The sequence below is a fragment of the Sinocyclocheilus grahami genome, unplaced genomic scaffold (assembly GCF_001515645.1).
Source record: "Sinocyclocheilus grahami isolate Dianchi unplaced genomic scaffold, SAMN03320097.WGS_v1.1 scaffold369.1, whole genome shotgun sequence".
NCBI classification, from domain to species: domain Eukaryota; kingdom Metazoa; phylum Chordata; class Actinopteri; order Cypriniformes; family Cyprinidae; genus Sinocyclocheilus; species Sinocyclocheilus grahami.
This window is the reverse complement of record NW_015505548.1, coordinates 418,972-434,835: the sequence shown is the minus strand read 5'-3', so window position 1 is coordinate 434,835 and position 15,864 is coordinate 418,972. Positions and strand designations below refer to the sequence as shown.

The window sequence follows — 15,864 nt, the reverse complement described above, 5'->3', positions numbered from 1 at the left end:
AGCCATGTAATTATCATGAAAACAGCTCATAATTAAATCTGCCGAACCTTTTAATTTACCCAGGAGTCACAGCTATGCTGCGTACACTGTAGAGTCCAGCAAACCAAACACATGACTCTGTGAAAAACACAGTCAGCCACATACAGTCTGCCATTAACATATGCTAATTGAACAAAGCAATGTTCTAATAACAAATTGATTGTAATAATCATGTATTTTGAGCAGCAACTCGGCATATTAGAATGATTCCTGAAGGACCATGTGACACTGAAGACTGGAGTAATGATGCTGAAAATTCAGCTCTGCATGACAGCAATAAATTACATTTTAAAATATATTCAAATAGAAATATAGAATTAGAAATATATTCACTGAAATATTTTTTTTTCCATATTTTTGATTAAATAAATGCAGCATTGGTGAGCAGAAGAGACTTTCAAAAACTGTCTAGATTGATCAATGTAGAGAGACCAGAAAATGTAAATAAACGTAAGAGAGCTAATGATTACTGTTGCATATGAGCTTCAGGATAATATGAAACATATTATTCTCAAGCGCTTGTATGCAGTCATTATGGGTGCTTCTAAAGAAGAATTAGAAATGAAATGGTGCATGCTTTTTGACCATGAACCTAATACAGTTTGAGTTGTTGAACTAGAGAGAAAAAGATTTTAAAATCAATTTCATATTGTTCTTTAATGCATATGACATTTGTTACTCATGTAAAAGAGAAACAAATGATGGTGTTCTCTTCTGGTTAGGAAAATGAGAAACGTACTCAAGCACGTAATTGTGTGATGGAGTGAGCTGTAGCCGTTTGAAACAGTTTTCCCAGAATGAAAAAAAAGAGAATAAAAGGCAAATAAAAATATGAAACATGAATGGATTGCCTGCTTTTTTAATTCACGAGTGCATTATAGGATTACAGGCTTGACTAATATTAACATGCTCATTATTATCCCCAGCATAATAATCACAGCTGAATAAATTCTGTGATTGATCAGTTACATGTGACAGTCATTCATAAATGCAATTAGATACAACCATTCCATTGATTTCTAGGCATCTAAAGCTGTAAATAATAATAATAATTTATTAAGTGAATTCAGCCCTGACTGTACAAACACACCTACTGAAAATGAATCATGTATGAATATGGCTTATTAAGAAAAATCCACGGTGATCTCTTACAGCACATACAGATGGTACATCAGCAATCCATTGGTGGACCGAAAAGAGCATACATGACGTTCTAGCTCAGATGATGCATTGCAGAGAGAGACTGAGCGATCCTCTATTATTCTGCTGTGAGTGGAACTGATCTGTCCAGCTGTTGGTTTACAATTGCTGGCATATGACAGTCCACACGCACTACTGTCCACAGATCCACAGACTCCACTCCAAAACATACTGAGCTGCCGTGATGTCAAATGCCTACATAGGGATGCTAACAGGCTCAGAACTGGCATCATACATATAGCAATAAACCTCAATGGAGTTTGATGCTAGCATGTTTGCTTTGTTACACATTTTGAGACTCTAAAACACTCAAAACACCTTAGTAACGGCATAGAAACACTCTCAAAACATACAAAACAACCCAGCAACACCCTATAACATTAAAAACACCCTATCAGCTGCATAGCAACACTCTAAAACAAACAAATTACCTCAGAAACGTCACATCAAGACCCAAAAGCACTTAGCAACTGCATAGCAACACTGTAAAATATCCCAATACCCTCTAGCAACGTTCTAAAATTACTCAAAACACCCTAGAAACCGCAAAACACTCTAAAACCTAAAACACCTTAGCAACAGCATTGAAACACTCTAAAACATTCAAATCACCTTGGAGACTTCACAGCAACACTAGAAACACTCAAAACAACTTTGCAACTGCATATCAACACTGTAAAACCACCAAAATATATTAACAATAGGGATGCACCGATATGAAAATTTTGGCCGATACGATAACCGATTATTCTTTATTTTTGAAAGCCGATAACCGATATGTTGGCCGATAAATCTATATCCAAATTGTTATATACTTTTTGAGAGCCTGATTACAAAAAAGGTCTCATCACCTCCTATCAAATGTATTGCATCACTCAAAACACCCTAGCAAACACTCTAAAAACACTCAAAACCTCATAGCAACTGCTTAGCAACACTCAAAACCTCCTATCAAATGTATAGCATCACTCAAAACACCCAAGCAACACTAAAGCACTCAAAACCTCATAGCAACTGCTTAGCAACACTCAAAACCTCCTATCAAATGTATTGCATCACTCAAAACACCCTAGCAAACACTCTAAAAACACTCAAAACCTCATAGCAACTGCTTAGCAACACTCAAAACCTCCTATCAAATGTATAGCATCACTCAAAACACCCTAGCAACACTAAAGCACTCAAAACCTCATAGCATCTGCTTAGCAACACTCTAAAACACCCTAGCAACTGCATAGTAACACTCAAAACACCCTAACAACACTCTAAAAACACTCAAACACCTTAGAAACCGCATAGAAACAGCATTGTAAAACACTCGAACACCCTAGCAACATTCTAAAATACCTTAGAAACAGCATAGCAGCACTCTAAAATAAACTCAAAACACCTTAGCAATTACATTGCAACACTCTAAAACACTCAAAATTACCAAGAAACATTTAAAAAAAAAAATCACCTGAACTGCACAGCAACACTCTAAAAACACTCAAAACCTCATAGCAACTGCTTAGCAACACTCATAACCCCCTATCAAATGTATTGCATCACTCAAAACACCCTAGCAACACTAAAAACACTCAAAACATCATAGCAACAGCTTAGCAACACTCTAAAACACCCTAGCAACTGCATAGCAACACTCAAGACACCCTAACAACACTCTAAAAACACTCAAAACCTCATAGCAACTGCTTAGCAACATACTAAAACACCCTAGCAACTGCATAGCAACACTCAAAACACCCAAACAACACTCAAAACCTCATAGCATCTGCTTAGCAACACTCTAAAACACCCTAACAACTGCATAGTAACACTCAAAACACCCTAACAACACTCTAAAAACACTCAAACACCTTAGAAACCGCATAGAAACACTGTGGTAGCTAGTTTTGATTGCTAAGGCAAACACAGGCACCTTAGTTAGACCAAATGGCTGGTCAATATGAGAGTAACTGAGTTTTATTTACTCACCAAATGCAATTCTGATTCTTATTTGGAAGAGTTTATTTCAGAATAATAAGGCTCAAAGCCAGAGAGCTGATGAAGGTGTTTCAGGGAAACATTAACAATCACACAGAGGAGCAACACTGAGATTACGGCTGATAACCATCAGAGCTTTGAAAACAAAACACGACTCACTGAGATTAAAGGGGCTTTTTGATAGCACAGATGTTCTGATACTCATGAATCTGAGAGGCCTGAAGGGTTAATTTGATCCACAGCTGGAGATGTCTAAGGTGTGAGCCGGTTTGGAGGTGTTTGGCCCAGCTGATGGAGAACCCCTTCACACTGCCAGAGCTCTCTGGCTTATAATAAGATTGGCATCTAAGCCATTACACCTCAGAGCCTTTCAATCACTACAAGTGAATAACTTCAGCACTCTACCACACAGAAGATAAACAGCACAACAAACACAAGCAACACTTACTCAAGCATGAGAGAGAGAGTGCTGGAAACATATTCTATGTGTGTATGTGAATGCAGACGCTTCTAGCTACACAGGATCGATTTCATGCATCAATGCATTCAGAAATGCATTAGCTTTGTATGTTTGTCTGATTCTGCTGTATTTTTTAAATATGAAACCAGGCCTCTCAAAGTTCAAAACAGTCAGAGAAGTTCACAGAGCAACTCATGTCACTACCTGCATTAAAAACTAGATGAAATAATTCTACATTTGTCTCTGTGAGTTGTGCAGGGCCTTCACACTGCTCATTCAGGGACAGAGAGAGAGCAAAACAATGACACCGATGTCAGGCCAGTCCTAGTGATGTGCCAGTAAATATTAATGAGACTGGGAGAAACTGATGATCAGGGTCACGGGGTCAGAGAAACACTCCTCTTCTATTTTCAGCTCATCAATAAATGCTTCTCATTTCAGCGCAGCACTGTGTGCTTTTCATGCTTCTCATTGGCAACTAGTAGAAATAAAACTTTATATGTGACCCTGGATCACAAAACCAGTCATAAGGGTACATTTTTTCGAAATTGAGATTTATACACCATCTGAAAGCTGAATAAATAAGCTTTCCATTGATGTGTGGTTTGTTAGGATAGGACAATATTATTTGCAGAGATACAACTATGTGAAAATCTGGAATCTGAGGGTGCAAAAAAAATCAAAATATTAAGAAAATCGCCTTTAAAGTTGTCCAAATGAAGTTCTTAGCAATGCATATTACTAATCAAAAATTACATTACAGTGGGAAATTTACAAAATATCTTCATGGAACATGATCTTTACTTAATATCCTAATGATTTTTGGCATAAAAGAAAAATCAATAATTTTGACCTATACAATGTATTTTTGGCTATTGCTACAAATATACCCCAGCGACTTAAGACTGCTTTTGTGCTCCAGGGGCTCACACACACACACACACACACACACACACACACACATATACATACATACATACATATTAAATATACATATTAACATATATATTAAAAGAACAGAAATAAAACAAATGTAATACAAAAATCTTGGCAATCGTTTTCTTACGGGGGACAGTTTCACTAAGAATGAACTTTAAAAATAAGCACAAAAGAAAGAAAGTGTAAAGGATCCCTCAAGATGCTCTGTTTCGTTTGTGATTCAGAGTTGGTCTAGGCTAAAAATAAAAAATAAAGGTAATAAATAAATAAAACAATACAATAAAATGCAGTATCAATGAACAAAATAAAATTAAATAAAAATTAAATAGTACACACAAAAAGTGTGTAAAGTATAAAACACAAGAAATTAACACCAGGGTTATTATATACAGTGGGCACGGAAAGTATTCAGACCCCCTTAAATTTTTCACTCTTTGTTATATTGCAGCCATTTGCTAAAATCATTTAAGTTATTTTTTTCCCTCATTAATGTACACACAGCACCCCATATTGACAGAAAAACACAGAATTGTTGACATTTTTGCAGATTTATTAAAAAAGAAAAACTGAAATATCACATGGTCCTAAGTATTCAGACCCTTTGCTGTGACACTCATATATTTAACTCAGGTGCTGTCCATTTCTTCTGATCATCCTTGAGATGGTTCCACACCTTCATTTGAGTCCAGCTGTGTGTGATTATACTGATTGGACTTGATTAGCAAAGCCACACACCTGTCTATATAAGACATTACTAGCTGTGTGCTTAGGGTCATTGTCTTGTTGGAAGGTAAACCTTTGGCCCAGTCTGAGGTCCTGAGCACTCTGGAGAAGGTTTTCGTCCAGGATATCCCTGTGCTTGGCCGCATTCATCTTTCCCTCGATTGCAACCAGTCGTCCTGTCCCTGCAGCTGAAAAACACCCCCACAGCATGATGCTGCCACCACCATGCTTCACTGTTGGGACTGTATTGGACAGGGGATGAGCAGTTCCTGGTTTTCTTCACACATACCGCTTAGAATTAAGGCCAAAAAGTTCTATCTTGGCCTCATCCGACCAGAGAATCTTATTTCTCACCATCTTGGAGTCCTCCATGCGGGCTTTCATGTGTCTTGCACTGAGGAGAGGCTTCCGTCGGGCCACTCTGCCATAAAGCCCCGACTGGTGGAGGGCTGCAGTGATGGTTGACTTTCTACAACTTTCTCCCATCTCCCGACTGCATCTCTGGCGCTCAGCCACAGTGATCTTTGGGTTCTTCTTTACCTCTCTCACCAAGGCTCTTCTCCCCCGATAGCTCAGTTTGGCCGGACGGCCAGCTCTAGGAAGGGTTCTGGTCGTCCCAAACGTCTTCCATTTAAGGATTATGGAGGCCACTGTGCTCTTGGGAACCTTAAGTGCAGCAGAATTTTTTTTTGTAACCTTGGCCAGATCTGTGCCTTGCCACAATTCTGTTTCTGAGCTCTTCAGGCAGTTCCTTTGACTTCATGATTCTCATTTGCTCTGACATGCACTGTGAGCTTTAAGGTCTTATATAGACAGGTGTGTGGTTTTCCTAATCAAGTCCAATCAGTATAATCAAACACAGCTGGACTCAAATGCAGGCGTAGAACCCTCTCAAGGATGATCAGAAGAAATGGACAGGACCTGAGTTAAATATATGAGTGTCACAGCAAAGGGTCTGAATACTTAGGACCATGTGATATTTCAGTTTTTCTTTTTTAATAAATCTGCAAAAATGTCAACAATTCTGTGTTTTTCTGTCAATATGGGGTGCTGTGTGTACATTAATGAGGAAAAAAAATGAACTTAAATGATTTTAGCAAATGGCTGCAATATAACAGAGTGAAACATTTAAGGGGGTCTGAATACTTTCCGTACCCACTGTATATATATATATATAATTACTTGAAATAAACATTAACTGAAATAATATATATATCAAAAACATCAAATTACTCAAATTGCAAGTAAAATGAAAATGAAAAAAAAAAATCTAATAAATATATTAAAAACTATAATAGTACACTATATAAATAAAACTAGAACAACACTGATTCACATAAGGGTTCAATACTATACAAGACAAATCTGTTGCAATACTGTTTTATGGCATAACTACCTTCAAGAGTTTCCATTCTAAAAAAAACAAAAAAAAAACAGGGCTGCGTTTCCCAAAAGCATCGTAAGCTAGCTTGATCGTAGAGACCACTGGTGGCAATGGTTCTACGATCTACTTCGGCTTACGGTGCTTTTGTGAAATGGAGCCCAGATCTATTTATTGATTTTACAATAGGGGCATGAGGAACATCTCCTTCAAAACACTTCAAACCATGTGATTCACTCATTCAAACAGGTCAACCCTGAATCATGCAGAGAATGGAGCATCTTAAGGGACCTTTTGCACCCTTTGTTTCTTTTGTGCTTTTTTTTTATAAAGTTCATTCTGAATCACAAGAGGCCTGCAACAACAGCAAGCAGCGAGTGAACAACAAATGTCATGTGTAAATTGAGTCCCACTGGCTGAATGGAGAGCAGCTCTCAGCCTGAGAAAGGTCACGCTCACCAAACTACACCGAGAGCCTCAGAAACAAGAGTGAGAATCAGCTCCTATCAGAAAGACATGATGTCCTCCGGCAGCACAAGGAGGAGGCAGCCAAACCGTTTCATAAGCAGATGAAATGCTGACATCACAAAAGCCAATCTCTTGAGGGAAAAATCACAAACTTTATGAGACTTTATGCAGGGCAGAGACGTACTCTTAATAATGCATTGCTAACTTTTACACCAAAACCACGCTCATAAAAACTGCAGTTTACACTGAAAGCACCTCCAGCTCTCTAGAGGACCAGATTTAATCTAGCAAGTTTTTTGAAATAAAAAACAATCCTGAGCTACAATGTTTCTTTCTCTCACCATTAGGGAAAACATACAGAGCGAATTTGCAGCGAAATTGGCTGCTGAAAGATTAGCTTTGCCATCACAGGAATAAAATACATAAAACATAGAAAAAAATAAGAATAACATTTCATAATATCACTGTATTTGTCAAATAAACGCACTGGTGAGAACTAGGGACTTTCAAAAAATAAAAAAAAATCTTATTGACTTTTGAAAGGTAGTACAAAACTTGACATTTGAATATATAATTCACATTACATTATAAAATTCACATGATATTCATAGAAATGTGGTTAGTTATATATAAAAATATAACTATACACATGTCTTGGCACATTCCAATGAATATCAAGTGAATTTTATGGGTGTGACTGTGGCATTACCTGATTTGCATAATTACTATAATTAACTGGGCGCTAAGACAACACTGTCAGCAGGTGCGGTTTGTTCCTAACGAGAGACGGCAGTTTTTGGGATAAAAATATGTTTAAAACTTGCAGGATCACATTTCAGACTAATTTGGGACACTTTTATGAAACACAGATCAAAAACATCATAGATGACAGCTCAAACATCAACTGATTTTATTCATTTTTAATTCAGAGTCGGCAAAATTAATCCAGACGGGAAACGAGAGATCTTGTGATGTGTGAAGACGGCACCATCTTTAGATTTTACGCAAGCCAGAAAAAATGACTATGCATAGAAGTACTGATAAATGGAAAACTGATTATACACTACATGTACATGAACAAAGCAATGTACATGAATGCTCGAAAACCGCACACAGTTTAACACTAATTATGCGACTGGTTGATTTTGTCATTTCACACACTTGTCAATATCGCACTTGTAATAATGGGACTCTTCTCTAACACATACAGCCACTTTATTAACATAAGTGTTAATTCACCTGCATAAACACATCAGCATCACGTGAACTCTAATCTAGGATTGTCCATTAACTGAGCGCAAGTGTTTTCATTCAGCATCACCCGCATTCTGTGATGAATCGCATTCTGGAAGAAATAGAAACTATTCCAGGCGCGTTAGACTGATTCGCAGCAGTTCACAGTACAGGCCTGTTATATTTATACCATGACAAGATACTATACCAAAACAGATTCACCCACCCAGAAACACACACAGTGTGAGAACATTCAAAGTGCCACATTTTTCAATCATTTTCACAGAACTGTTTGTACATGCCATTTAACATCCAAACACCCAGAATAAAATCAGTTATAGCATACAATACTACAATATATAGCATATAAACAATAATAATCTAAATGTTAAAATATTAGTTAAAATTCATTTAAAATGTAATACAAAATTTCATGAAATTATTCCATAATAATAATAAAAAAAATTATCATATTTTCGCCTGTGAATTGAATTACTGTGTCCCATTTTTCTCTGTGTAAAAAGAGTGTCAATTTGAGGCTTTGAAGACAAATAGGGTACAACATGAACAACAGAAGTTAACTGAAATTAATTTAAATCAAACTAGTATTTAATCGAATGTAATTTATTTTATTAATTTAATTAAATGAAACCTTTAAAACCTAATATCTAATACATCTAATATTTAAGGTTAAATTCAATTCAATTTTAAATTAAATACATTCATGTTGGTGTTAAAAAGGAGTCAATTTAAGGCATTGTATGCAAATACAACATGAACAATTATATTCAAAATGTTAAAATATTAGTTAATTGAAATTAATTTTAAATCAAACTAATACTCAATTTCAAAACTAAATTTCAAAATCTAAAATTTAATGCAACTTAATTTAATTATTTGATGAAAAATAAATATACACTTTTATACTGCTCAGAGTATGACATGAACAATTATCATCTAAATTGTAAAATATTAGTTCATTTAAATCATTAATAATACTGAAATGTAATGAAATAATCTGATTTTCACCAGTGAATCGAGTCGCTGTGTCACATTGCTGTCGGTGTGAAAATGGAGTCAGTGAGCAGTAGGGCACATCAAACAAGCGCTTATGACGCCCACTGAGTGTGTTACAGAGAGGGTGACTGCACTCTGTTTTCCCGCGGTCTCGCACCTGCAGGTAGAGGGTCTTCCATCAGCGCTCTGGCACTCAGGTGGCTGCTGAGAGACTCTATGAATTCCAATATGAAAGCCTGACGCACGACCTCTGCGTCAATCAGACCCCAACACACAATCCCAGCAGTGTTCCTCCAGAGCACAAGAACACATTAGGAATCCGAACATTTTATCCTGCCACATGTCTACACTACCGGCACAGATAGACGGGAAAATAACTCTGAACTTTAGAGAAGATCTTATTTCTTTGAACCCCAGAACGTCTCATCACATTCACTCCTCTGAAGAGCAGCAGATCACCAGGCTTTCTGAGAGTGCTGCTCACACATGCACAAGAGTGAGTCAGCTGGTGATTTTTAGCGCATTGCTGTGTCCTCAACGAGACAAATGGTGGTCTATATTGATATATAAAAAAACTGAGAATTTAAATATATTCCATTTGTTGTTATTAACAAAATGAAGTCCATTAAACATTAAAGATTTCTCAAACTGGGGTTAGTGAAGAAACTGCAGGGGGGTTGTGAGTTTAATGAAAAGCTAATAATGAATTAAATCATAAAAATGTCAAATTAAAAACATTTTAAAATGACAACAATCAAAATAAAACGTGTACTAAAAAAGATGAAATATTGTGTTTACCTGCAGGTCATATGATCCTTAACCAACATCAGAGAACCATGAACTTGCAAATGTGTTATTAACTTATTATCTTAAAATCTCAGGGGCACTTCAAGTTAATTTATTAGGTGAAAGAGGATCGGATGACAAAAAAAAAAGTTTGTGAATTCCTACTTTACATGCAAATAAGAAATAACGTAAATTTGTGCATTTTAATGTGTTTGAAAGACACAAGCCTTCCAAAGACAAAGACTAATCATGTAAGCAATACAAAACTAACTGTAGTCTGATTACAAGTATTTTAAAATGTAATCCAGATTACTTGTAATCAGTTACTGCCCGGCACTGTTCCTGCCTCAACATAAAAAATTACAATAACGCTGTGAAACAAGAAAACGGTTGGCTCAGATCAGGGACTCTCAGAAAACTCTCCTAGTCTGCGACAGGAAACTCAGGTCTGACTTCCTGCTGGCTGTGAAAGCTTGCTAAACCTTCATCTTCACAGTCACGCTGGACGCGGTTTGGCAGAGGAGTTGAGAAGAGAGGCATGAATAAAACAAAACACAACTAGAGAGAGAGACACACACACACATCCAGATTCATAATTCATGGCTTTCATTTCAGCAGCCGCCACACTTCTGATAGAGCAAGAACAGAGCGAATACACACAGGTGCACACGGAAACGCTACATGCCCGACACATGCACAAACTGTTGCACTGATGGGGGGAAAATAAAAATATTCGCAAACATTCTTGGCCATTTCTGACTGCTGTTTCTAAGCAACAGCAGCATGTGTTAAAGGGAGAGAGAGAGTTAATGTAAGCGATGCTCCCTCTACACGACTGCACATTTCTGATGCTGCTCCAGCGCAAAACGAAAAACTGCACAGAAGGCTGACTCAAAGCTCAGCGAGGAAATAAACTTGCTAAATGAATGAACAGCATTTCAATTAGCTCATTAGAAGTCAACATGAAGCCTCCCCGGCAACCCATTTGACTTCCAGAAAACAGTGCTGACAAAAAGTTGCCCTAACCAAACAAGTTAACATTAAGCAACAGTACTTCCAATTTTATCAGTAACTATCATGTTAACAGATCACACAGTCTGGTTTCTGCTCTGGTGATTAAAGGGTCTGACCAATAGAAACATTGCATTATGGTGAACAGTAGTTAGCAAACAGCACTGAGTATGTCTACTTACTTATTTTGCATCATGTTCATTATGACCCAGTCGGCAGGATAGACGTTCTTCCCAATGAGATCCTTAAACATGATGAACGTCTCCATGAGGAAATCCTAAAGGAGAGTCGCAATGTTTGGGATGAACCGGACATGACGACAACATGCATTTTACATTTTTAATAAAAAAAAAAATAGTTTTTTAATTGATTCTATGATTATAAATATGTATGTATGTATGGATATATAAATGAACATTTAATGTATTCATAAAAGTATAACTGATTTTACGATTTATATATATATATATATATATATATATATATATATATATATTTATGCAAGTGACATATCAATAGGATTTCGGTACAATAAACAGTCCGGTTTTTGTTTGTTTTGATTTTCACATCACTTTTTAGATAACTGGTATCAATCTCAGACAGGTTTGTTCAATAGTTTGCCAGGTCTTCTTAGGTAAATGGAAACCCTACTTAAAGAGGTTGTTCCACATTATTAAGCAAGTCACAGTTCTCATGCGATATGGTGAGGAAGAAAGATCTTTCTGAAGATGAAAAGTATGAAACAATGTGATTTCTTGCAAAAGGCATCAAAACAAACAATGTTTTGTGAAAAACAAATAGAAATTATTGAACTGTCAAAAGATTTGTGAGTGACTTAGAGCACAGAAGATCTTGATCAGATAAAAATTTATTAAAGGGGTGGTTCAGTGTTTTTTTTCTAGGCTTGATTGTATTTATGGGGTGCAGTCTAACATGTTAATGCTTCGTTTTTTTTAAAACACATTATTTTTCTCATAATTTACCTTTATTCCACACCACTCTGTCCCTTCTCTGAGAAACGCGCTGATCATTTCCTTCTTTTATGAAGCCCCTCCCTTAGAAATAGGCAATGGGCTCTGACTGGTTAGCTAGCTTAGTGTGTTGTGATTGACTAAACTGCCTCTAGTGCACGTCTAAAGTGCACTGAAGTTTGCATTGAACTTTCAGCTTCGTAACTTTGCAGATATTGTTTATGCTCAAACAGCAACATTACACACTAACTAACGTTAAAAAAGTGAAATCGCAATCAACCACCCCTTTAAGGAAAGTTTCTGTCAAACAAATGAATTGTATTGTAATGCCAGCTGTAAAGCAAACAGGTGTTTGAAGCTACTGGAGTCTCAAGATCCTCTCCATGCAGACTGACAGTTGTGTGTTTCAGTCACTGCTATCCAAACCTCACAAAGAGAAACCTGCACAGTGGCTTTTTAAAAAATAAATCAAAGCTTTTGATCTAGCTTTAAATGTTGCTTTTTTGTACATTACAATGTGTCATGTTTAATTTAATTTTCTTCTGAGCAAAAAAATTACATCTATCATGCATTTTTACCATGAGTTACAGAAGACACCCACTAAAATATCAGTCAGTGTTAACAATAGTTCACATACCAAAAAAAATAAAGTCAGGTATATTTACAACAAGATTCATTAGATGACATTAAAAGACTATTTAATGATCACAGTGCAGCACCGAAGTACTAATTAATTGTAACTTTGTCTACATAATCTTTGCATACATTTTACCCATATGTCAGAAAGACGTTTTAAAATGTAAAATGCTCACTTTTTCATTAATATTAATTTTTTTGATAAGTGCAGATCAGAATAAGTACGTTGTTTCATTTTGACCTAAATATTAGGGCTGGGTAAAAAATATCAATATCTCCATATTAATCGATTCTCATTTTTACGGAACGATATCGATTCTTAAACCCCAAGAATCGATTAGTCTAGCCTGTTTTCAGTTAATGGACGGAACATTGAAGGGTACTTCCCATCCAAAATATCGCAATAAGCATTGTGCTTTCGTACTTTTAATATGAAACAAAGTCTCAGATTTCAAATTCTGTCCATTGTATTGCAGTATTTAAACAATAAATGCTGTTTTGGCGCTGTTTAATGTGGAGTGACAGATCGCTGTAGCGCCTCAGTTCAACAGACGCGGCAGCGCGAGGCGCACGTGAACTGATCATCTCCTCCACATTAATACCAGTTTCAGCCCAAAATAAACATGACTAAACATCCGAAGGTAAGTTAAAAGAAAGAGTACAACTTTACAATCCGTATCCTGTCTCATGTAATCGCTCAATCAGTGTTTCAGCCGTGCAAATACGTCAATATAACGGCTTGTAAAGAATGTCACGTAACGTCAAATTTACCTCAGAAAAAACATATTCAGTAACCATAAACTCATTAGTCAGATAGAAAAATAAACTGTAGAGAGGGGCATTTTGCTAAATATATGCACCAAATAACATATTCATTATAAATTGTACTGTTTCTTCAATATTTAATTTATGATTGAATAAATCCATCAAGTTTTTATGACAGCCACAATTATGTTCATATAAAAAAACTAACTGAAGTTGAAATATTATTATGTAATGGTAACTTGTATTTTAAAAACTTCATTAAGTGTAATTTTAAGAAATCGGTCAGTTTTAACCTTCAATATTATAATGTAGTACCAACTGACTCATGCATATTTTACAGCATTAGTTGAGAGATTTTATTTCCTTGAGAAAATGTCGCATTTACTGTACCTGATATATATACAAAATAATCTATATTGAATCAAATCGAATCAAATTGGTAATCGAATCGAAAGCTTGTGAATGAGAATCAAATCGTGAAATTTGTGTCAAAACCCAGCCCTACTAAATGTTACGCTGAATGATGAAGGAACATTAATTCACCCATATTTTGACATTTTATTTTTATAAAAGTTATTTGAAACATTTCAAGTAGACACTTTACTTGCATGTAATATTTGCTTCTGTGTATAAAAAAACACTTATGTAAATGTAATTTGATGTGGACACAAAATGGAACCCATGCATGTCTTTTGTCCAGCTATAATACTGGTTCACAGATTGATGGCACATTAATGTCTGTCAAAAATGTTTACATGTGGGAGTAAAGAGTCTTGGTATTGAGCGGGAAACTTACCACCACGTCAGTGCGCATCTTCCCAAAGGTGCTGATGAGGTGGGTGTAGTGATAGTCGTCCATCTGCCGCAGAGTGCCGGTCATACATGCCACAAAACTGCCCTGCAAAGACAGACAGACAGACAGCCGATCAGTGACAGCAGAGCACCTAGAGCACCTGTCAATCAAAGCAAAGAGCTGCTGTTAAAGGCTATAAACCCTTCAAAGGAACCACACAAAGCCACTCTACGAGGAGAGACAGAACAAAATGAAGGCGTGCAGCAATTCCAAAAAGTATTTCTAATTAACAGCATTTCTGACAAAGTAATGTGGTGAACAGTGAGCGTTTGATATCAATATTTAAAGCAGTGAGAGACTCACTGAAGGAATCGAATGATACTTTCACTTTCCCACATATGGGAATTGAGACCAATATAACATGCAATTAACTAGAAACCAATTGCTAAAGAAATGAAACGGAGGGGAAAAACTCATTTAAGGTTCAAAACACAACAAAAAGGCAGTGAAACACCTCGAACAAGCAGTGGGAATCGAATCTGTGCAGCGTATTAGAAAATGTCACATTACCTGCTGAAGAAACTATTCAAATGTCATTTATGTAACATTAGAGAAAAAGTTAATAACTCAAGCATAACTTATAGTATAAAGCCACTTTTACTATAAAACCTGAAAATAAACAATAAGCAAGTGCATAGTTTCTTTACATAATTTCATCATTATTACGGAGGACATTTTTGACCTTCTAGGTAAAATAGATTCACAAATTTTGTAATTTCAAGGCTAAATTAAAATCAATCAATCAATGGATTTTTTTTTTACATGTTGAATTTATGCTCAAATATAAAAAATACAGTAAAAAGTAATACTGTGAAATATTATAACTAGGGATGCACCGATATCACTTTTTCCAGTACTCGCCCGATACAGATACTTTTATTTTAGGTACTTGCCGATACCGAGTACCGATATCAATATTTTTATTGCATTTGTAAATTTTTTAAATATTGTGTACAGAAACCAAAAGAGTATGTATATTGTTAGTTGGTTAACTTCATTTATCAAATATACAGTCAAACCAAAATTTATTCAGACACCTTCAACATTTCTCACATTATCACAGTTTATTCGCTATAGTTTAGAAAATGGTAATAAAATATGACAAGAACTCAGAGTTAAACTGTGTCAGAACAAATTAATCTTGATAATGTTAGATAACTTTGATAGAAAGGTATGTAATAGATTACAATCAACCAAAATAATTCAGACAGCTGTTAGTGTGACAGTATTTACACAACTCTCAATACTTAGTCAGGCAGCCCTTAGCCTTAATGACAGCCTGTAGTCTCCTGGGCATGCTGTCACCCAGCTTCATGAAAACCTCAACTTCAATGTTTTTTCCCCAGACTCCATCTGAATGATTTTTGGTCCCAAATTTGTATCAGTTTTACTGGTA

At 36.0% G+C, this 15,864-nt stretch overlaps 1 protein-coding gene across 1 annotated transcript in view; it reads right to left on the bottom strand.

Annotated features, from left to right (window-relative positions):
- dock1 (dedicator of cytokinesis 1) overlaps positions 1-15,864 on the bottom strand; it is a 270,237-nt gene that overhangs the window by 93,311 nt on the left and 161,062 nt on the right. Inside the window, exons 27-28 of the mRNA XM_016230377.1 lie at positions 14,412-14,513; positions 11,426-11,520 (exon numbers count right to left, since the gene is read on the bottom strand). Coding sequence (XP_016085863.1) covers positions 11,426-11,520; positions 14,412-14,513 — 197 coding nt within the window. The remainder of the gene's footprint in view (positions 1-11,425; positions 11,521-14,411; positions 14,514-15,864) is intronic.